General features: G+C 29.5%; 2 protein-coding genes across 6 annotated transcripts in view; one reads left to right on the forward strand and one right to left on the reverse strand.

Moving 5' to 3' along the window:
* LOC129988017 (major facilitator superfamily domain-containing protein 6-like) overlaps window positions 1–24,244 on the forward strand; it is a 147,737-nt gene that overhangs the window by 85,466 nt on the left and 38,027 nt on the right. The window lies entirely within an intron of this gene.
* The window catches only part of LOC129988016 (maltose permease-like), a 35,051-nt gene that overhangs the window by 4,345 nt on the left and 6,462 nt on the right, over window positions 1–24,244 (reverse strand). Inside the window, exons 2-7 of one of the 4 annotated variants that reach the window (XM_056096089.1) lie at window positions 19,738–19,821; window positions 17,166–17,359; window positions 15,403–15,552; window positions 12,092–12,188; window positions 3,344–4,693; window positions 1,682–1,846 (exon numbers count right to left, since the gene is read on the reverse strand). In XM_056096089.1, the coding sequence (XP_055952064.1) occupies window positions 1,682–1,846; window positions 3,344–4,693; window positions 12,092–12,188; window positions 15,403–15,432 (1,642 nt within the window). In that variant the 5' untranslated portion in view covers window positions 15,433–15,552; window positions 17,166–17,359; window positions 19,738–19,821. Of the gene's footprint in view, window positions 1–1,681; window positions 1,847–3,343; window positions 4,694–12,091; window positions 12,189–15,402; window positions 15,553–17,165; window positions 17,362–19,737; window positions 19,918–24,244 lie in introns of those variants that run through there. The other 3 variants (XM_056096088.1, XM_056096091.1, XM_056096090.1) reach the window with 3 other exon arrangements.

Below are 24,244 nucleotides of genomic sequence, written 5' to 3' on the forward strand. Positions count from 1 at the left end.
CCTGAGTTTGAAAAAGAACGTTCTTGAAAATGTTTGTCAGCCTAAACAAAAATAGCTAAAAGCAGTTTAAATCAGACGGATGAAATTTGGTATCTGATCTCTGTATCAAATTTATAAATTTCTACCAAATTTTCAGCAAAATCAATTCAGAAGTAGTCCTTCTCTCTGGCTGTTCTAATGTAAATTAAGATGATAACAACAGAATGAAGAGAGCTAAATAGACGAAATTCAGTGCCCAAAATTAATATCTATAATGTAGATACCAGTCAAATTTTGAATCAAATCCAACAAGGCGAAGATCATTTTCTGATCTGTACTTTTAAAAACATATAAATGGGATAACTCAAAATCGCAGTTACTTAAATATATCAAATCAGGACAAATCTGTGTCAAACCAATCTTCAATATATCAAATTTGTGAACAAAAGCCTAGTTCTGCTTCAAATGTTTGCCTCAATCCAATGAGAAAGATGCGAATAAAACGCAAATTCGATTTTCATATATTATTAACAGCATGCTAAAGATTAATCGCCGGAAAATTCGCCGAGAATAACACAATAGATTCAGTAAAAACGTTAAATTCACGCAAAAGGTTAAAATTTCACATACGTTAATATTTCCAAAACTACGCAAGACATTCTCTGGTGGAACATCTTTATCCGAGAGTATGCGAAAAAATTTTAGGGCGACCGTTTCCCTTGGTTTATTCTTAACTAGATTTTCAGAATTCTCCCAACATAGCATTTTCCAGCCACAAATTGTTTTAAACAACAAAGATGTTTTATTTCAATAACCTTTCAGTTGTTTTGTTTATCATGCATAAGTTTCTGGATATGATAGTTCTATTTAAAATAAAACTGTACGCTTAATCTATTTTCTCATTGAAAACATTCAATGAGAAAATAGATTAACAGCTTTTAATAATGCTGTAACTTCACTATTATTCCTCATATAACTTGATATGTATGCCTATTGCGCTGTGTATGCACAAAAAATAAACATATCCTTATTTCTCAACTTTTAACAATTGAAGAAAATCACATTAATAAATATTTTTTTTTGTATTTAATTTCAATAATAATTACCATTTTTAAAAATTTAGCATAAAATGCCGAATCACTTGATTTTAGTCATTAAATCACTTAATAAAATTCAGCAACAAAAAAAAGTAAGAAAAATTGCAGAATCACTAAATCAATATTATTAAAAAATAATTTTTTGAAATCAAAGTATAAAAATTATTCTTTTGCAAAAGTTTTTCGTAATATATAGGAGAAAACACGCAAAATGTTACTTCATTTTTAATCAATTAAAATTCCAATAAAATTTCACAAAATTATTTTGATGTGAATATTCCAATCCTTCAAAAACACTTTTGTTCCGAAATTGGTACTGTTGTGAAAGCTTATAAGCCAGTTAACAGCTACGCTACCCGAACAATTATTGCTTGTGTATCGTGGTCATGTTGCTGGACCGCAGGATCCGCAAGATCCCAGGTTCTATCCTCGCTCATCGCAAATCCGCCACAGTATATCTGGCCCAAATAATTTTGGCTGAAGAGCAATAACGAACATTCAAATTGACAAATTCACAAATGAGAAAGGAATAAACATTTTCTCCTTAATTACTATTACAGATTTGGGCTTTAAATGACATAAAATAAGGTGTAAAAGATACTTACCGGCTCCTGGTGTAAACTTTCGACTCCGTCTGAGATGTAGAACGAGAACATAAATTCCATATATAATGCCATAAACTGACACCACACTTCCCATCACCGTATACGCTGTTCGTCCTCCCAGGGCACTCATCACGATGCCACCAACCATTGTTGTAATAACTTTGCCTATAAAAGATTCAAGAACTTTAAAAATTGAATATGTATCTGATAATAGATATTTCAATTTCTTTAAAGTTGCATATCAGTGATTGAATAGGTTTGGCCAGCGTTTCACACACGATGACTCTTATAGAATTTTTTTGCCCACCAATATCTTGGATGCTCAAAGATTGACAGTTGGGTAAAAAAAAAACTGGTCAAGTGATGAGAGTTATTTGGATTGAAAATAGTTGATACGCGAGAAATGTGAAAAGGTAATAGCAACGTAAATTGCAACAACAGAACAAAGCCAAATCACAGTGGAATTCATTGCAAATGCACCATCGTGCGTATATCAAAGTGCAGCAAAATGGGCTATGCAAAAGACGGCATTTAACAAAAGAATACGACCAAGATTGTCTTTGGTATCGCAGAAGAAAGTGAAAACCACCTATTGTAGGACCAATTATGTCGGACGTAGTCATTTGAGGACTGAAAGAAAGAGCCTGGCCTGCTGAATTTTGCTTCCTGTGCCAGCACATGGATAACATTATTAGAATATGGTGAAAACATTATGAATTCAGCGGCGCTTTTTTGCAAATTACAACTTTTGAGACTGTGGCAGTAGAATTATGATATGGCGAATGTTTTCCTGAAATCGACTGGGTTCCTAGACATCGAGAATATACCTCCAGACATTCAAAAGCTTATATTAACTCCATTGCTTATTACGTAAATTCGTTTACTATTTTAATGTTCCTTTATCGGGGTCACATTCTGTAGGACAATGCACCTTATCTAAGTGCTTGATTGGTCTTCAATAGGTTAGAGGAACATCAACAATATTTTAACTTGCTTCCATGGCAAGCTTAGTCCAACGACCCCAATACTATGACGCATCCATGATATGAAGTCCAATCATTGAAGAAATCACTTCTAAGATTGGAAGTACTTTTATCCAATTTGATATACATTAGATCAGCTATTATATCAGCATGGCCCAGCATTCCTCATCAATCATATCAGCAAAATAGTGAATCCATGCCAAGAATATCGGATGTGATCAGAAGTAAAGAACTATCTTTTTATTAGAGAAAGTGTTTTTTTTTCATTCAGTACAGTAATTGCAAACAATTAAGGGCGTTAATTAAAACAATAGTAACAAAATGACAGAAAAAAATGAAAAATATATATAAATAAATAAAAGCAATGATATAATTTTTAAAAAGTTTACGTTGTTCACGTTGTTCAATAGAATTATCACAAGAAACAGGTCAACTATAAAACATTGATTTTGAATTTATATGCCGATATTCAGAGCAAAAAGTCCCGATATTGTTAGGCAAAATAAGATTACATGTATTTGGATGAAAGAAATGCAAACAACTATATTGGTCGTGTAGCAATAATGTATATGAATTTCATTGATTATGTATTAAATCCATTATTTTCGAATCGAAGAAACCATTTTTATTAGAAAATTTATTAATTTAACTATCTTTATATAATCAAATATTTACTGACCAATGCTGAAGTGAAGAGTTCCTGCCAAGATTTTCACTGTCGCTTGCAAACATTCCGGGGCAATCTTCTCAATGTTATGCATCACTGCAACCCAAAACAGGTGGTAGGTGAGAATGACAGTTAATTGGACGGCTAAAGCAAACCACGGTTCCTTTAACAATGCAAACGAGAAGTTATAAATCGCATGTCCAAGGAGTCCTAAAACGAACAAGTTGCGCTCTCCAAACTTGTTTATGAACCACTTTGATGAATAGAGGAAAGGGAGTCCATACAACGCAGCTGCACCTCTATTGATACCTAGCAGAAGATCTGAAGCCCCTAAATCTTGTAGGTACCAGCTGGAATACGTTGACTGAAATCCAAATGTAGATCCCATTACAATAACCAAAAGCAGAAACAGAAACACATCAAGCTTTTTAACAAGTTCCAAGGACTGCTTCCACATTTTTGTGGCAGGGACGTGTGCTTTGACGCTGACCATACTTAGTGCAAGTGCTGACAAAAGCGTAAAAGCACTGGACATCACAAAGGCCAACGAGTACTTGAAATCTGCGGTAAAGCCACTTTTATGCAGGATCAATCCCGTCAAAGGTGGGCCACTTAAAGATCCTAAAATTGAAAAGACCCTCTGTCTGCCGAAATCAGCATTGTACTCATATGTTAAGCTTGTGACTATGACATCAAAAAGTCTGTATATGGTAGTGTGAGTGAAGTAGAGGAAATTTATCATGATACCATAAATAATAATCCAAAATTCTCTCCTAGAATTGCAATTCATAAACTCTTTACTGGTGCAATTCATTTCGAATGATTTGCAATTTTCTCCTTTACATAATTCAGAAGTATTGATAGTTTGATTTTGTGAATTTGCATCGTAATTACAGACATCTGAATCATTTGCTGGTTGTTTCTTTTCCAATCCGATATTCAGTGTGGATGAAATATGATTTAACGATTTGCACTCTTCGTTATAACTGCTCGTGTTTAAATTTGTTATGTTATCTATAAGACATGAAATATCTCCATAGTTATCGGTCAGGAGTGTACACGGTGCTTCAACAGTCAACCTAGATTCATTGTCATCTTTATGGCACTGGAACCGAATTTTACTTGACTTGCACTCCTTTACACTGGGCATTTGTGTAAAAGCTAAGGAAATGGCGATAAACATGACAAGATATGTCAAAAGAACGGGTTTTGAACGACCTGTTTTGTCTACAATAATTCCCGACACAACATTACTTAAACATTGTAGCAGAACACTTGTAGCTGTGAATACGGACAAGTGAGCAATTGTGAAGCCTTTGCTTTTCAGGTGGACAGGCGTGAAAACTGTCATTGTATATGCACCTGTAAAACAGAATAAAATATGTTATTTTACTTGAAACTAAAATTTATATCCAAAATGATTGTAATTGTGCAATTTGGAATCAACTACCATTTTAGAGGTTTCAGGCTTTTTTACAAATTGTATTCAAGTGAATGTGGTTTATAAGTTGGTTAAATTGAATTCAACTCTTATCCCTTTTATGTTTTATTTTTTTGCTTCGATCGATTTCAATTATCAAAATGTGAGACAGCATTTTAATACATTAAGTCGTTGAGATGACTATCGAAAACATGTGACTATATTAAATCTATACTTATATAAAGCTCAATGTATGTGTGTGTGTGTTGGCGCTCTACAGGCCAGACCATTTGACCTACAGCTACCAAATTTGGTACATGTATACCTTAGAGGTCGAAAATGTGCACCTGGGGTCCCTTTTTTTGAATTTTTAATTAGAATTTTAATTATTAATTAAAAACAAACTTTCCCACCAAAAAATCTTTTCATTTTCCTCAACGCCAAATGAGTAAGGCTTTAGTTTTTCCCCCCAACAGTAATGAGGCTAGGGTTAACATTTTTCGGCCGATTATTTTCAAGCGATTCTGTTTATTTTCTTAATGTTTGATGCATTTAAAATTAAACATTGTTAATTAATAGATCTTTCAGATTCATTCTGAAGTACTTTTGAATTAAAATAACAGAGAATAAAGGAAATTAAAAATTTCTAATCTGTATAGCGTTACCCCAACTGGCGTAGAAAAATTCACGCATTTGTGTTACCGTAACTGGCGTTGAAAATTCACGCATGCTCATTTGTTGTGATTGCTGACAATATTATCAATGGATGATTCTTGATTTAAATTATTTTTAGGATAGTTGCATGCTTTTGTAATTAAATTATTTTTAGGTTAGTTGCATGTTTTTGTAATTAAATTATATTTATGTTAGTTGTATATTTTTTGTATATGCTTATAGTTTTAAGTACATCGTTTTTTAAGTAGTTTTTTTAAACCTGTTTTCGACCGATTATTTTAAACGATTCATTTTATTTTCTTAGTGTTTGATGCATTTAAAATGAAACATTGTTAATGAATCGATCTGTTCATGATGAATCAGAGAAAATTTTGTTGACAAATTCTTGAGATATAACATAAATTAAGAAAGATATTCTTTAGTGCCCATAAAGTTTAAACGCTCAGTGACTCTGTTATCAGTAATCATATTATAAAAAAATGCTTTGTTTCAGTAAAAAATATTGTTATATTAATTGCAGATTAATTCTTTCCACTTTAATTTAAAGCATAAATTCTACAGGAGCTAACAGAAAATTAAAGAGATTACGTTACGACTGAAGGCCTTTATAATATTATGAGTGAATTATATGACAATCAAAATTTGAAGTTTTAAAATATTTTGATGAAGAATCTGTTAAAGTAGGAACCGCGTAAAATATTTAATTATTAAAATTTAAATGAACATTGGCGAACCGACTGGTTGCCAAAGGTGGCTAGTATTTAAATAAAACAAAAAGGGATAATTTGACGACAATTATCATGCTTAAATGAATGGCTTTTCACCTGAGAGATAAACTTTAAATTAGAAAATTGGGAGCATTAAAAAAACTTAAAATATATAACGTAGAGCGTTGATATAACTTATGTGGATCAGAAAGCAAATTTTTTAAATGTAAAATTCGAAAATATATATTTTTAATTAAAAAAATTAAGCAAAATATTTTCACACCTACTATACCGAACTTTATTTATATGAGAGGAAAAAATCTTTCAAAAATGTTCACCGTTATCTATGTTAATTTTAAAACTTTCACTTTTCTCAGGAACAAAATTTCATTGAAAAATGACTATAAAAACTTTTCTGTCTATCGGAATTTATCGAAGGAAAAAAATATTCTTGTTTAAAATTCTTATACTGCAATCTCAAATGATTTCTATATGGTCGCTACTGAGAAAAATGGTTTGAAAATTAATTTTGAATTTAGCATTAATTATTTTAAAAAATGATTCTATAGGAAATAGATATCATGAAAGTACATGGATTAAATTGTTAGATTTCAACAATGGTGGTTAAATGTGGTAAGAAAAATAAATTTGAGTCAAAGTACTTTAAGCGATGGCGATTAAAGAATTTAAACATTGTATTAAAATATTTCAGAAAGTCGATTTTTTAATATTTAAATGGATCAAAATTGGAAGCTAAGAAAAAGAAGATTTTTCTCAGTATGCAAACGGGGAAAGATAGAAGAGTATATTTAGTTCAAACCTAATATGAACGATGGCACATTGCCATATGATGACATATTAAGTTTAGAAATTTATTATGAAAGAACTAGTTCAATGACATGAAGTTTGTTATTTGTTCTCATGTTTATTTTGTTATGTGTTCATTTTTCCTGATATTGAATGAAGCACAATTGATTTACGACAGATCCTGTGTTTATCAGGTAAAAACTGGTCAGGTAAAAAAAAATGAAGAACTAATTTTGTAGTGTTTTAGGGCAGTTTATTTGTGATATTACAAATGTATGAATAGCTCCATGAAAATAAAGCCATCATTTGAATGCAAACGGAGATAAAAGTTGTTAATTTCTTTCAAAAGCCAATGATACAAGTCGAAACATGTTTTGTTGCGAGTGAAACCCCATCAACTCTTAAGATAAAACGATAACCTTACTTACTTTAAAACGTTGAAGTAAATAATGAATATGCTCAAACTACAATCAAGATTTCCGAAAACTTTAAGCCTGGTTTTAATTAAATAAAAATAATCCCATCCTTGTGAAGTCCAAATAGTAATATCCATGTTTTTTGCTCTATCTCATTCACATAATCGAAATCAGAATATTTTTGTTCTATTAGGCAAGAATACAAAAATTCTAATTTTTTTTATTCCAATTGTTATTTTTGTTCTATGCAAGCAACGAAATGGTTATTATGTTCAAGGGTTGACCTTGTTTTGTGTTGTTACGAAAACACAAATAAATAAAGACGCTTTATACCACATAAAAGTGCTTTTTCAAGTCGAAGTGCTGTCGAAGCATCCGCAAAAACATATCGCTAATATTCTAATAGATAATTTAGTAATAGTTTCTTGCAATAAACAGCACCACAAAGGAAGAAATCAGTAATAAAGAACCGTAACAGCAGAAAACGCTCAGAGAGAACTTGCAAGAGAAAGATATCGCTCAACTATTCATGTCGATCGATCATCTCTATTCTGCACTAAATACTCACTTGAGCTGACATAAACTCCCGATTGTCTGCGGACTCAATAGTCAACTGATTCAAAGGTTTGTTTCTTGGCTTTTTTTATAGTTTCGAGGACAAGGCAAAGAAACTTGTAGAAGTATCACAATCTTAGTTCATGGCGATATCGCTAATATTCTAATAATTTTTGGAATCCTCGCATTAGTCGCCAAAGTTGCAAAATTTATCCCCAAATAATTTCCAAGTTTGCAGCAAAGACTAGGGATCATTGTTTCCGCATCTATTAAGCAGATATTACTATTTCTGTAAAACCGTCTCTTCTTATTATGGAACTAATTGCGCTGAGAATGAGCATTATAAATGCGCAACAATTACATGGCATGCACTGTCATTCTACTTCGTGTTTTCTCTCTAGTAGGTCTTACACAAGAAGCAATGATAAACATTTCATGCATTTCTCTTGCTGAATAAGGGTTAGTTAAAATATTTTATGTCCAAACAAATTATTCAATGATTTTACTCTTCTCTAGACCAAAATCCTCCATATATTTTCGAGACCAAATTTCAATTTTTATTCAAAACAGGAATTTCTGTATGAAAAACGAAAACTATTATTCTTCATATTGCATTCCACACAAATTGTCTGACCAAAGGATAATTAATAACTAATTTTAAATATTTTTAAAATTAGTTATTAATTATTAAATAAAATTGATAAAAACAGACTACGTTGAAATCAGATATCATTCAAATAAGTTTTTAAAAATCCGGCCATTAAAAAAAAGTCATTTTTATTTGTTTTTCAGTGCATTTACTAATAATCTGCTAATTCAGCAATCAATTTCCCGAAACTTTTCCGCTAGCTGAGCGCAAATGTCGCCAATTGTGAACCAAACGCGAATTTGGCGTAAGAAATTTGGCGGAATTCTACATTATTTCGCGATTTTTCGCTTGCTCCCGGCTAACGGAATGTGAACCAAACGCGAATTTGGCGTAAACAATTTGGCGGAATTCTACATTATTTGGCAATTTTTCGCTTGCACCGGCTAACGGAAATGTACCGAAAAAAATAACAATAAAAGAGATCCTGCGATTTTTATGAATGTTGTTAGTTTCAACTTGAACTCTTGAAGCGATTTTAAGATTTGAATTTCTATTTGAACTGTTTTTTCATCATCATTATTATTATTGGATATCTAATATTTTAAAAGCATCTGTAAATTATACTTTTAAGTATAAATTTCGTCCTTTTGCATATATGAGTACATGAATAATATTTTCTCTCTTTTCCTTACTTATATTTTTTCCCAATACTGCTTTGGGCCGCGGTGACCTGGTGGTAAGGTCTCGGCTTCGGAACCGGAGGGTTTCAAGTTCGTAACCCGATTCCACCTAAGAAACCTCGTGTAAGCGGGTCTGGAAACGCTAAATATGTCCGGAACAAGCGTCCTCCCCCTAGTTTGGAGAGGAGGGTGCCGGCTGAGGTGTCGTCCTCTTTATCTGATCGTGGTTCAAAAGTACGAGGTCTGTCCCAAAACAGCCCTAGTGTTGCTTTTAAACGAGACGTTACAATAATTAAACAAACAAACCCAATACTGATTTAGAGTTATTCTTAATACGAGTCTACAGCTCTTTTTTTTGTTTGTTTATAAAATTATTTCCTTGGTACTATTTATGAATGTATATTGTATGTTCTTCCATGTAAATTCATAAAGAATTTCCCATATTATCGCGTCATTAGCTCTTGTTTATTTTCATTTCTATGAGCAGGGTTCCTGCTGTAAACTAAAATTGGAATGATTAATTTTTCCTAATCCGATTAACTTGTAGATTATCTTCAGCTGTCGCATATTTAGGGTACATATTTTTTGAAAAAAAAATCCATTAAAAATTCTAGCATGAATTATTGCTCTGCAGGATGTCTACTTACATTTTGGCATTTTTATGTAATATTATTTGCACGTGGTAACCACTTTAATCACCTGTTTAATAAGTTTTGCTTAATTTCAATGAAATCTTTTATGCGTAACTAGATATTCATGATTATTTTAATAAAATACTTTTAAGCATCAAATTGTAATGGACATTAAAACTGTAATATTTTAATAAACCTGAATTTCTTCTACTTATTATGTATATGAATTTTCTTAATAAAGTCGAGTCCCATGACACCATAGTGACATTTAAAAATTAATTGTGTAGGTAATTTATTTCAAATTGCATTTTGTGCTTATTTAATTTCACATTCAGGTTTTTCATATAGACATTTATAGATTTTATATAGACTTTAGCACACCTCTTTCCTCCTGAATTTTTAACTTTAGGAGAAAATCATGCTGCTAAATTTTTTATAAAATGGAGAATGTTATACGGATTTCATTATAACAATGGGAAATGTGTTTGAAAATTACGCAAAAGGTGGAATGAGGGAACAAAATTCAAAATTTTGCAGGATTTTTAATTAATCAACATTTTAAAACATTCTTCTTAATTGGAAATTTGTATTATACAAATTACATTTAACCCAAATTTGATACTACTAAGTCTAAAGATCTAGTTTATACCAAAAAATAGCAAAGTACATAGGTATACATCTTCCTTTATTATTTGTAGAGATATAAGGAATAGTTTAATTTCAAATAGCACATTTTGTAATTTTTACACGTCTAGACAAGCAATAACAGTAATGAGAAAAAGACGATCTAAAATTATGAAAGAATTTTTAAATTTGAGTAGGAGAAGCAGAAAAACTATCCATGAAAATATTTAATATTATGAAAATTAAGATATAGAATAAAAGTTAAGAAGAAGAGCCCAGATAAGAACACAGCTTGTTCAAGGAGTAAGAAATATTACATAAGTCTGATTTATGTTGTATCGATATCCTTCCAAAATATGTAAATAGCCTCTGCGCATAAAATTTCACTTCAAAGAAATACCACCTCTAAGATAAAAATAAAATTGAAGAATAGACTGCACTATAAACTTATATAATAAATAAAATTTTAATAAATATTATTTAACAAAATTAAAATAAGCCTGTTTTATTCACGAATGACACTGCATAAAGAGCACTGAATTGTTTTCAATTATTTTTGAACACTTTTGCTGTTTATGATTTGAAATTATATCATGATAATATTTATAGATTGAATACCGTCTGTTCAAAACACTGCATGCGTGAAACAAAAATAATTGAAGAAATTCTAAAGAGAAAACCTTTAAAGATACCAAACTTAGCATATATTTAATTCTTGTAATATGTAATCCAAAGTCCGCCCCCCCCACACTAAAAAAGACATTCCTAAATTTTAATCATTTTTAATTAAGATTACTCGTAATTCATGAGCTTTCTCGTAAAATTTTCCCATAATTTATACCATTTTATTTAAAGAACTATATTCCATTACAAATTACACTGATAAAATTTCACAGGATTAGATTTTCGGTGATTTCATTTTCATTTCTGCTCAATATTTTCTTTGATTATAATAATAATAAATTTTCCCTGATTACTCCTTATTTTTACTTACATTTTACAACAAATTCTGTATTTTTTCAATTACTATGTTTATGCATTAATTAATACATTCTCGGGATTTTAAATATAATTTTTGTTTACTACACACTTCAATTGCTACATAATTAAGATTAAAATTTAAAAATTCAATTAACGAATGAAGCTCAAAGCATTGGTGTTCTTTTTTTTGGGGGGGGGGGTAGTTATATTAACGTTCCGTTTTAAAGTAAAATGGCTATTTTGAGACGATCCTAGTAATTTTGAACAGCGGTCAGATGATGAGGACGACACCTGAGCTGGCAACCACCCCTCTAACTTTGCACACCGCACAAGTGGAAGGACGCTTGGCCCTGATGGATTTAATGTGCACAAACCCACTTACACGATGGTTATTCGGTGGAATCGGGTTTCGAACCTGAAACCCTCCGCTTCCGAGACTTTACGACCAGCCCTCGCAAAGTCTTGAAATCTTTCTTAAAAGTTTTCAAGTAGCTGATATTATTTTGAACATAAATCTAAATAGTGTGAATACAATTATTTAGCATTTTTTTAAAAAATTAATCTATTGAGAAAAAAACAAAAGTATTTCATTATCATTGTTAAAATACAGGTATTGGAAGAGAAAATAAAACTGCGTGTTCTTTTATTAAAAAGTAATGATTAAAATAACGTACCTGCAAACCAGCAGAATAAAGCAATTTTCACAGGTATAAATATCTTATTTATTTCCACCTTGAATCCTTTGTAAATATTGATGGTGAAACTCTGAATCTGTTAAAGATGTGATATAAATAATGGTAAAACTCTGATTCTGTTAAATATGTGATATAAATAATCTTTAAAAAGTATAACACAAAAAGTGATAACTTTATTAATCCATTAACTGTCAAGATTTTTTTAAATTTTTGGCCGGATAATTTATATATATGCACAAAAAGTTGTGTAACAGTTTAATTATTTTTAAATTATGTTTTATTTTGAAAATATTTAATATTTTTGAAAAAGGGTATCATTATAAAAAGATCAAATAAAACCATTTCAATTAAAAAAAATGAGTAAGTAACAGATCGTTACCATAACCTTTAAATTTCATATTTATGTACGGTATTTCGTTATAATATAAAAACCAAATAAAAAATATAATGCTTCATATATGATAATTCTATTCAGTTCAACTTACAGACGAATTTCAAATTTGTTCGCTTATTGTAAAGAAAGGAAGCACAAAATACTCACTTTCTCCCATCGGGCAGCTAATGGGTTAATATATAGTAAAAAAAAAGCTTATTGCATCTGAAAATACTCAGATGTAGTTGAAATAATATAGTTACTTCAATGCATTATTAAAAACTCTTAGATGAATTGCAATATGTTGATGCATGATTAAGATGTGTAAGCAAAATCATTGACATATTTCCTATCATCGACAGTCTTTTTACTTTACTGCTTTTTTGCTTTAATAAATTAAAGGTGCTACGATTCTAACAGAAAATCTTCTATGGTTTTCAGTTCTATGAATGAGAAATTATGATATTTCTAGTCTCACATGGGTTGAAATACATAGACTCATCTTTGTTTAGAATAAAAAGGAGTCATGATATAGAGAAAATGTAGATCTTCATTGGGTTAATGTGACGCGGAACATTTGAAGATTTTAACATGGAAAATATGCATAAAATCAGTTTTATTACTCTAAATTATCGGGTTTACTATAAACAAGTTGAATGTTAAGCTAATTTCATTATCATTCTAATTATATATGAATGACAATATGAATTTCTCATTATGCATTGAATATTTTTTGAAATATTAATTACAACAGACAAATTAATTTGTTATTCGTAATGCGTTTAATTTAATGAGGTCACAGGTGACCCTTTGGCTCTGAAATGTCATGTTATATAGATAAATAAAATTATTTTTGTACGTTCCACATTGCATTAATTTCTTCACCCTATTTTAGTAAAGATGATAATATAGAAAATTTTAAAAATATTTAACATTTACTCGAATTATGTGTTACTAATAATCTTGACTTCGCAGGTCACTAGTGACGATCGTGACGCTATAAACTCAGTGCCGGTCACTTGTGACCACCTTGGCATTCAACGTGTTAAGATAATATTTTTGCTCCCGGATATCGCCTTGAATTTGAACTGAGTAAACACGTTTATAATTATTGGGTTGCATTATCTTTCAACATTTAGTTTTTTCTCATCATTTATGCTAATCTAGAATAAAGCAAAGATTTCTACGTAGAAAAATGGTTGCTAATCACGAGGAAAATCAGATACTATACCAAAATATTCTGAAGATAAATTTTTAATGCATTAATAATTTAATTGATACATTAATCATCATGGAATTCATTTGAATATGAATTTCTGATGATTTTTATAATTAATATATGCCATCTTAAATGCATTCACAATCTAAAAGATACATTAATCATCATCGAGTTCATTTGAGTATGAATTTCTGATGCTTTTTATAATTAATATATGTCATCTTAAATGCATTCACAATCTAAAAGATACATTAATCATCATTGCATTCATTTTGAGTATGAATTTCTGATGCTTTTTATAATTAATATATGTCATCTTTAATGCATTCACAATCTAAAAGATGCATTAATCATCATCGAGTTCATTTGAGTATGAATTTCTGATGATTTTTATAATTAATATATGTCATCTTTAATGCATTCACAATCTAAAAGATACATTAATCATCATCGAATTCATTTGAGTATGAATTTCTGATGATTTTTATAATTAATGTATGTCATCTTAAATGCATTCACAATCTAAAAGATACATTAATCATCATCGAGTTCATTTGAGTATGAATTTCTGAAGCTTTTTATAATTAATGTATGTCATCTTAAATGCCTTCACAATCTAAAAGATACATTAATCATCATCGAATTCATTTGAGTATGAATTTCTGATGATTTTTATAATTAATATATGTCATCTTAAATGCATTCACAATCTAAAAGATACATTAATCATCATCGAGTTCATTTGAGTATGAATTTCTGAGGCTTTTTATAATTAATGTATGTCATCTTAAATGCATTCACAATCTAAAAGATACATTAATCATCATCGAGTTCATTTTGAGTATGAGGCTTAATGTTCTTTATTATTTATATATGTAATAGTTGTTTGAAATGTATACATTTTTTAGGAGTACATTAAATTATATTCATGAAAAACACTTTGAAATGTCAAGGTTTTGAAATTCAATAAAATAGAAATCACTTAGCTTAATATTAAAAGAATTGGAATTTTCAGAAATATAGAACTATGAGATAATTATTGAAATTCTATAAAGAGAAATGACCTGGCTTAATATTGAAAGAATTTGAATTTTTAGAAATATGGAACTATGATATAATTATTGAACTTCAATAAAAAGAAATCGCCTTGTTTAAGACTGAAAGAATTCAAAATTTTAGAAATATAGAACTGTGATACAATCATTATTATATTTCCTTTTCATTCGAATATTGGATTATTTTTTTGGAATAAAGCACTCATTTGAGTCATGCCTAATCTTGTATATTGCTGAAAACTAGCATTCTGAAAAGCTCCTTTTCTTTACTTTGTTAATAAACACTAAATTATTTTATAATTCACAATCGTAAATTTGCAACAATAAAATATTTTATAATTTTTGAATAATTAAATATAAAGCTCATTGCACAAACTTGAAACTTTAGCAATCTTGTTTAAATTAGAAGAAAAAGCAAAAACCATATAGTAGAGTAGTGAAGAAAGTATAATGAAATTCTTCATATCACGCAACAATCTAAATTTGAACAATTATGCATTTAAAAGAATTTCTAAATGATATATAATTTAAAGATAGAGAATTAATTTAGAGAATTAAGAAGAATTAAGAGAATTTAAAGATAGGGATATTTAAAGAAAGAATAAAAGATTTATTATTTAATGTAATTTAAAAAAAAGCTTACCTTTTTCTCAAGATCCTTTTGAACCGTCATCTTTGCGTCTGTTTTTACTTCAAAACGTATCTGAAGTCTCTGTTTACCGTTTCTCACTGAATTATCATAAGAAACGGATTCTATTAATTATTGTATCGTTCGGAAGAGCAAAATATAATACTGAAATAAGAAATTAGGAACATTTTATATGATTTGTTTTAGAAACACTTCTTATTTAAAGTTATTACATACGTCAGTTGAGTTCTGTTACTTAAGCAGGAAATGGGTAATCAGGAAATGTCAGTGTCTTTCTGTCTTCAAAACTAAAATAACCTATTTTCAATTATGATTCTTCGCGTACATTAAGCTAGGGCATATTTAAGCGTAAAAGAGGCTAATTAAAATTTATTAGTAAATGGAACAAATTTGAATGTTAAATATGATGGATTTAAATGCAAAGATGCCGTTTGCGTTCTCTTAGATGAAGTGTTATGAAAGTTGTGATTTAGTGAAAGCTTATCAAACTTGTGGCACGCGATGAATGTCTTAATGTCACTATAAAAAAATGAACGTATTCAGCTAAAGAATATCTTGTAGCAAATGGTTGAAGGTACATTAAAAACGAAGAGTTTTAAGATTAATTAAAATATTTTGTTCGTACGAAATTCTTATGTAGTTAAAAGGAAGGTGCGTAGCATCAATAAGATAGCGAAACAAATTTTAAACATAGAAATAAAAGTTTAATTTTACCCTTATGGCTGGGCAAGCTCCAAGGTAAAGTAGATAAACAGGTTCCCGCGTTGTCTGGCAACTATGGTCTGCTTTAATTGCCTTTAACACGAAATGTTTTTGTTTTTCCTTATTAAAATAAGGATAATGCTATTTGCAGATATCATCCTTATTAATAAAATGTTATTTATAGGTACAATTCCTATGGATAAAATGTTATTTGGTGATATCATTCCTACGGATAAAATGTTATTTGTAGGTACAATTCCTATAGATAGAATGTTATTTACAGGTATAAATATTATGGATAAAACATTATTCAGAGGTTCAATACGCCAATCGGCTAGCTTCTGCTTACTATTGATTGCCAGATTTAAGTAGAAAATGATGATAGTGTAAATATCACGTGCAGTAAGTATATTTTTGATGCTGAATCAACAAATTTAGTACTTAGACCAAATGAAATTAGATAATCCAAGCAAGTAATAACGTGTGGATAAAATTTCAGTTGTGGGCTAAGATTAAATATATAAGATAATGTAAACTTCTCCTAATTTTGATGATTTATAAATAGTTTTTAAATTAAAATGTTCAACAAATTTTTCATGTTTATGTCTAGATTGAAATCGTTTAAATTGTTTTTACAAATATTTTATTGCAGTGGTGATTTTTCAGCTCAGAAATTAAAAAGCTGTAAGCATTTTTAGTGTTTGAAAAATATCTATCAGGAGCAGAAATAAGATTGTAAAAATATTTACACATTATGGAGTTTGAAATATATATAAACACTTTTATCTTGGCCAACCAGTTCGATAAATAGTCGTTTTCACATGCAGTAATTAATAATAATTCATGTTTTTTTATAGAAGTTTTCTTTTAATAACACTTTAGAAATTTATCCACATATTTTGTTTTAGAAGAATATCATCTAACAAAAGATCATAATATCAAATAAACCAAAACCAGAATTAATAATTAATCACTAAGTGAAAGAAAAAAGGAGGTAACGAAGGTGAACTTTAAAGGGAAGTGAAAAAAAAAAAAAAAAGAAGAAATCACTTTACCATGCTCCAAGTGGTGATGGTCTGGTTGCAGTTCTAGCGCTTCTAAATTTATTGGTTAAAAGGGATTTTTTTTTCGTTCACCAAATCAATCAATCAGTTAGCTGCTTATGAACCTGCATTGTTCTAGCTTGCTTTATCTTGTGTCTTCTGTTCACATTTTTATTGACTTTTCTTCATTTCCCTGAATCATCGATCTCTCAGGGTGAAAAAAGGAAGCAAATTAGACTTAAGCAAAAATGAGAATGTAACAAAAATAATAATTTCAAGGGAAACTGCAATTGTGCAATCTTAATGAGCAGTTATTATTTATTCATTTTTTTATCCTATGGAATGGATATAGAGTTTATTTTTGAATATTTTATTTATAGGAATTGTAAGATTGTATAAGCTTTATCAATAGTTTTAAATTTTATGTTTAAGATTGTTTAAGCTTTATCAATACATTTAATTTTATGTTTTCTGCAAGGGTAGTAATATTTTCGAAACAGGAACTATATTTTTATTTAGAATGCATATAAGTACAGAGACAATGAAGATACTATTTTTAATTTGTCTGAAGTTTAATTAGATTCGGAAAAATGTACTAAAATCAAATAAAATCGTTTCGTTTTGCCGTTGCATGGCTCTTAGAAAAGGTATTTGCCCAGGTATTGTCTACGTTATCTGATCATTGTGCTGAAAAGGAAATAATGTTTAAAGAATAAATATGATAACGGAATCTGCTTCTGAAAATGAACTTTCTGCAAGTATGTTATATTTGTTCTCTTTGCAGATTAAGTTATAACACTGTTTCCCATTCGTATCCTGATTTACCGGCTAATGAGTCTCGCAAATTATCGCCAGCTAACTTATATTATTCAAACTGCGTATGTATAAAAATTCATAAGAATATTATTAAAACTAATATTGATTATAAAGTAGTTAAATTCGTCCTAATTAACATATATCCAATCCCGTGACACATTCTATAATGCTATTATTTCGCATTCAGAAGTTGTTTCGCCACTTATGAGTCTCACAAAATATCGCGACCTAATATGAATTACACTGTTCAAATTTAGTCTGAAGAAATATTCAAAGCATATTATTAAAATTAAAACAAAATAAAAATAAATTAAATTTTATTTAACTCTATGCATTGACAATTTTGCTTTCAATACCTGTTTTAATAGCAACATGTCTAAAATATGTGCCTATCTAAAATAAACTACATCATTTAAACTGCACGGGAAGAGATATTAACATTCATATTATTAAAACCTACACAGATTATAAAAGCATTTATTCAATTGTATTCATTTCCGTTATGCATTCAAGAGCAAAACCATTTCGCTTCAGAACCTGTTTTACCGACAAAAGGTTTTATAAAATGTCATCACCTAGCAGTAATTATGTCATTCAAATAGCGCATAAAGATTAATAATTCTGTTATTAAAAGTAATACCAATTGTAAGGAGTTTATTCAATTATACCCTTTCGCATTATGCATTCGTTCAGAATGTTCCTCGCTCAGAATTATTTTTAAAGGCAATTGATCACATTAAATATAACCCCTAATATAAAATATATGGTTCACGCTACGCTTGAATTCACATTCACAAGCTTATTATTCAAACTAATTTTGATTATTAGAAAATTAAGGTTCACTCATATCCATACTTGTTAAGCATTCCATAAAATGCATTACTCTGCATTCGGAATCCATTCCGTTGACATTTAGTTTTTCAATATATCCTTAACTCTTAACCACCTAACACAAATAGCGTTTTCCAATAGCGTTATGCATTCTTTAATAGCATTGCTTTGCATTCAGGATCTATTGCACTGACATTTAGTTTTGCAGAATATCCTTAACAATTAACCACCTAACACAAATAGCGTTTTTCAATAGCGTTATGCATTCTTTAATAGCATTGCTCTGCATTCAGGATCTATTGCACTGACATTTAGTTTTTCAGAATATGCTTAACGCTTAATCACCTAACACAAATAGCGTTATGCATTCGATAACAGTATTACTCTGCAATAATAATCTATTCCATTGACCTTTAGTTTTTCAGAATATCCTTAAAGCTTAACCACCTAACACAAATAGCGTTTTTCAATAGTATTGCTCTGCAATCAGAATCTATTGCAATGACATAAAGATTTTCAGAATATCCTTAACGCTTAACCACCAAATACAAATAACATCAGGAAGCAACATTGACATGCAAATTATTAAGATATATAATTATTAATTATACAGATTCAAGTGCATGTTTTTTAATTCTTCAATGCTACATTTGTGCTAATCATGCATCATCTCTTCAACGAATGGCTATAGACTGCATGAGAAAGTATATCCTTATCTGGGTAAAATAGGTTAAACAAGAAATAAAAGAATAAGCCCAAACACCCAAAAAAGAAAGCCTAAATTAATGGAGAATTCTCTAACTTATTTCTGAATATAATCCAAGAATAAATTAGAGAACTCATAAATAATGAATACTTTTGTATCTATTACAATCGAAAATATATGTAGTTTTTATTAGTAACATGCATAAAATTTTACTTCAAGAATATCACATACCACGTGCCTCAGTAGGTAATTGCAGTTTTCGTATGGAATGAATCTTTCTGTAGAATCAGAATGGTATATCAAGTCGGGCATGTTCTTAAAGATAATAGATAATATTACGATAGAGCATAAACAATACTGCATGCAACTCTACATATAAAAATTTTCGTAAACTTTCCGGATGTAAAGGTCGGCAACGATATAAAGATGTTATGAAACCATCCTAAACCTTCACGAATCATCTAAAATGACCCCGCCTGAATGTTAATGAAGCTTGGAAATGTTTTACAACAGGTAGCGCCACCGTAGACGTGGCAATCATGAACAAGTATTCGGAGAAAAGTAACATCATATAATAATGCATAAAATACGTAATCCGTTGGTTACTTTCTGCTTAACTTCTTTCGTGAGAAAGATTTCATTCTTATTTATTTATTTTGTTTGCGTAAAGAAAAAGCATTGGAATTGTCGGAAAAAAAATAGAATTCGCGAATTTGGCAAATATGCACATTTTACACCTCGAGGACTTCGAAAAAACAACAACAAATTTTTGGAATTAGGAATGTATGGCTGTGATAACTCAAAAATGCTTCAAGCTAGAAGGATGAAATTTGGCATACGGACTTTACATCAAATTTGTAGATTTCTGTCAAACTTTGAACGAAATCTATTCAGATTAAGTCTATCTGTACCAGTACAACTGAACTCTCGAATGCAAGAAAAGTTGAATTCATAACATTTGATATACAAGTTTATCATCGAAAGAGTCTCAAGAATCAAGTCTATCTCTTATCAAAATTTAAAACAAGTTTGTTAAGTAGATGATCGTCTGTCTGTCTGTAAATTTTACATGCATGTAACACAATAATCACGAATGAAATGTCTTAAATCAATGAAATTCGAGATGTGATCTTGTTATACTTGTAGCTTTATATCAAATTTTAAAAAAGGGCGTTCAAATACATATCCTCTTAGATTCAGTAAAAATACTAAATTCATGCCAATATTTCGTAATTATTATACACCAATGCTATGCAAGGCACTCGCAGTCTTACTCAAGGTTCACAATTTTATGGGGGGGGGAGAGATAGCACTTTTATAAGCGAGAACATTTAGGAAAAATCATTCTCCCTGGTTGGAATTATGTCTATCTGTGAACATGGCAGCTTAAAAATGCTTTTAACTAGATGAATGAAATTTGGTATTGGGACTTTATACCAAATTTGAAGATTTCCGTTAAATTTTGAACGAAATCCAGTGGGAGGAAGTTAATTACAAATGAACACCATAATTGAAAAATTTAAAGAGTTATATAGATAAAACTTGGTATACAGGTATAACATTTAAATGCAGATCTGTCTCAAATTTAGAACCAAATCACTCAAGTGGTTAATCGTTTACCGGTCTGTAATTTTATACGGATGTAAACGAAATAACTCAAAAACTCAGTGGATTAAATGAATGAATAGCAGTGTGTGATCTAGTTACTAAATTTTTAGTTGCGTGTAAAATTTTGGCTTTATTCGATGGAAGAAAAAAGATTTTCTAAATTTATATTTTCTGTACTTGTGCGTTAACTTCATATCAGAGAATAATCGCCAAAAAACATATTCTAAATTCAGTAAAAACACAAGATTTGTTTGGCTTTATTAACTTCCCGTTGTAAAGCAACACTAGGGCTATTTTGGGATTTTTGAACCGCGGTCAGATGACGAGGACGACACCCGAGCTGGCAGCTCTCTCTCCACACCACACCACACCAGGGGGAGGAAGGACGTTTGGCATGATGGATTTAACGTGCAACAGACCCCCTAACACGACGGTTCTTCGGTGGAAACGGGTGTCGAACCTGAATTTTTACGGCTCACAAGCCGATACTTTACCACCAGGCCAACGCGGTCTGTAAAAACACTAGACTCACGCTAAATATTTATTACTGATGTTCGGCAATGCCATGCAATAAATACACAAATACCGATTTTCTTGACTATAGTACGTAGAACACATTTCTTATAGGTGGGATTCAGTAAATTTTAATCAGATTATAGTTAACACCCTCGTTTTGCCAAAGATATACAAATTTAGCTGCGTGGAAGAAGTATAACACTTTAATTAGAGAATAATTTTGGGATGACTAGACCCATTGATCTTGTATTTGAAGTACGCTAAGAAAAAGTGCAAACTATCCTGGTAAAAAATATCATAATAAATAACTTAAAGAAATGGGTTTGATCAATGATCAATGATAATTGCATTAAAAAAATGCCTCCTCAAATTTATTTGGAAATTAAATCAAAGGCTACTAATTATTAATAAGATTTAAAAAACAGAGCTCTTTCTAAGAGTGATGTAGCTTTTGAAATATTATTAAATCTATTTCTTCAGACATAGACTTCTCCAAATCAATCATCTAAGTAGTGTTAAATCTTGGCCTTGTTACATACGTTTAGAAGGCTGGTATACAATACATATTTTTAATGAAATTGAAACATAAGGTAGTTAAAAATAAATAAAAGCTTTAATGAAGAAGTTAAAAAAAGTTATATCTCAAGGGGATTTGATGCAGTAAAAATATGTCCAAAAAATCTTAAATGAATGGATTAAATATTTCAAAGAATTAGTCACATTTTCTTTGTTTCCCAAAAATCGACATATTGCTGAAAGTGCTGTATTATTCGGTTATAACAATGCTGTAATATTATTGAGGGATTTCTTGGATATATATCTTACATAGAGGTTGAATTTAATTCAATTAAATATGTGCAATAATTAATTTTTAATGTGTAATTTTTAATTTTTTAATTGATTTATATCACCCTAATTATTGATTATTGATATATCATATATAATGTTAACTGCTATAAAGTGTGATAAATTTGAAAAATTTTGCAATTGAAGTTTTATCCGTTCTTCGTTTTTTCTTTGAATGTCTTTGTAATTCTTAGTAAAATAATTATGGATTCTAATTGATTGTTTAGTAAAAAAGTTAATTTTTACTTTATTTAAAACCTGCTGACTATGGCTGAGCTGGTCCGCTGATAATATTGCTATAATTCATTTTAATCTCGTATTTTTTTTAATTTCATTTTAATTTTGTTCATTTTTAGTGTTCAGTATAGACTCAAATAATTGTAAACATCAAACTTAGACGATCATTAAAGCTATATTTCAAAATCGTACGCTTGTTTTGTTTACTATGCACATGAACCTCTTTAATATCACAGAGCTGCTAAAAATCAATTGTCTTGTTAAACAATCTTCTAATAATCGTGGTACTATAATTTCATCTTCTTAATCCTCATGCAAACTACATAGACTTCAAACAGAAAATTTCTCCTTTTTTGAACAATTTGAAGTTTATTCCTAAAAAAGTCTTCTATTGAAAATAATATAAAATTATTTTTCAAATATTATCAACATTCAGAAAAAAATTGTGCTTCAACTAAAGTGAAATCATTAAAAAGATATTTTTTGATTTTTGAACGGTATCAAAAATATTAAGGTTGGAAAAAATATTTTGGTAGAATTTAAAAATCTCGATTCTTTTTTAATTAATTAATAAATTTTAAACAATTTGCTCCTTTTTCTTTATTTCCCTCGAAATTATATCAGTGCTCAGATTAATAACTTTAGGTCAAATGGTTTGTCCTGTAGAAATCTAGCGCACACACGCATTCTCCATTATTGTTGGTTGAGTTGATTTCAAATCTGATAACTGGTTAGTTAAAAATCAATCTTTGTTATTTTTTAAGAAACAACTCTATGTTTTATTAATTGAATTTCTATTTAAATCTCTTTGTGTTCTTAGTCTAAATGGTATTTCTGATTTGTAATCATATGTCATTGTTAAAAACACGCTAACGCACCTGTTATTCTATTCTAATTATTGCTTTTAAAATAACATTTTGATATTTCATTCCTTCTTTTTAAAACGATTAAAAAACCTTCAAGGAAAATATTGTGAAAGAATCAAGGCAATAATATTAAAATCTTTCCCACCATCCAATGGACAATATTGCTTCCGTAGTTAACAATTGTAATCAAAACATTTTAAATAACTCCAAAGAATGTAATGTCTTTTGTTTTTAAGTTTGTAAAATGTTATGATTGTAAGTTATCTAATTTACAGGTTGTGTTATCGATAGCTGATAATACCAGGTGTTTTCAATGTTATCGTTACCTATTCTGATAATAATAATTATTTTTTTATTTTGAAGTAACACAAATATTATCAAGATATTGAAGCGAACATATTGAAAAGAAATGATCGCATACTTATTCTTTTTGACATCTCGGCATTTTCACTTCGAAAAATTCAAAGGCAAGTGTAATTCTATATGAATACTATAAAAATTTATATTTAATAAATTTTAACATTTTTTAAAAATCAAATTAAATAAAAATTAAATTTATTTGTAATATTTTATATATTTATATAGTTTTACTTAAAATAAAAATAAATTAACTTTCATGTGAATTAATTTTATTTAGGTTAAAGATTTTAATTTTTCTTTATGTT

Source organism: Argiope bruennichi, chromosome 10, assembly GCF_947563725.1.
Source record: "Argiope bruennichi chromosome 10, qqArgBrue1.1, whole genome shotgun sequence".
Classification (NCBI taxonomy): Eukaryota; Metazoa; Arthropoda; class Arachnida; order Araneae; family Araneidae; genus Argiope; species Argiope bruennichi.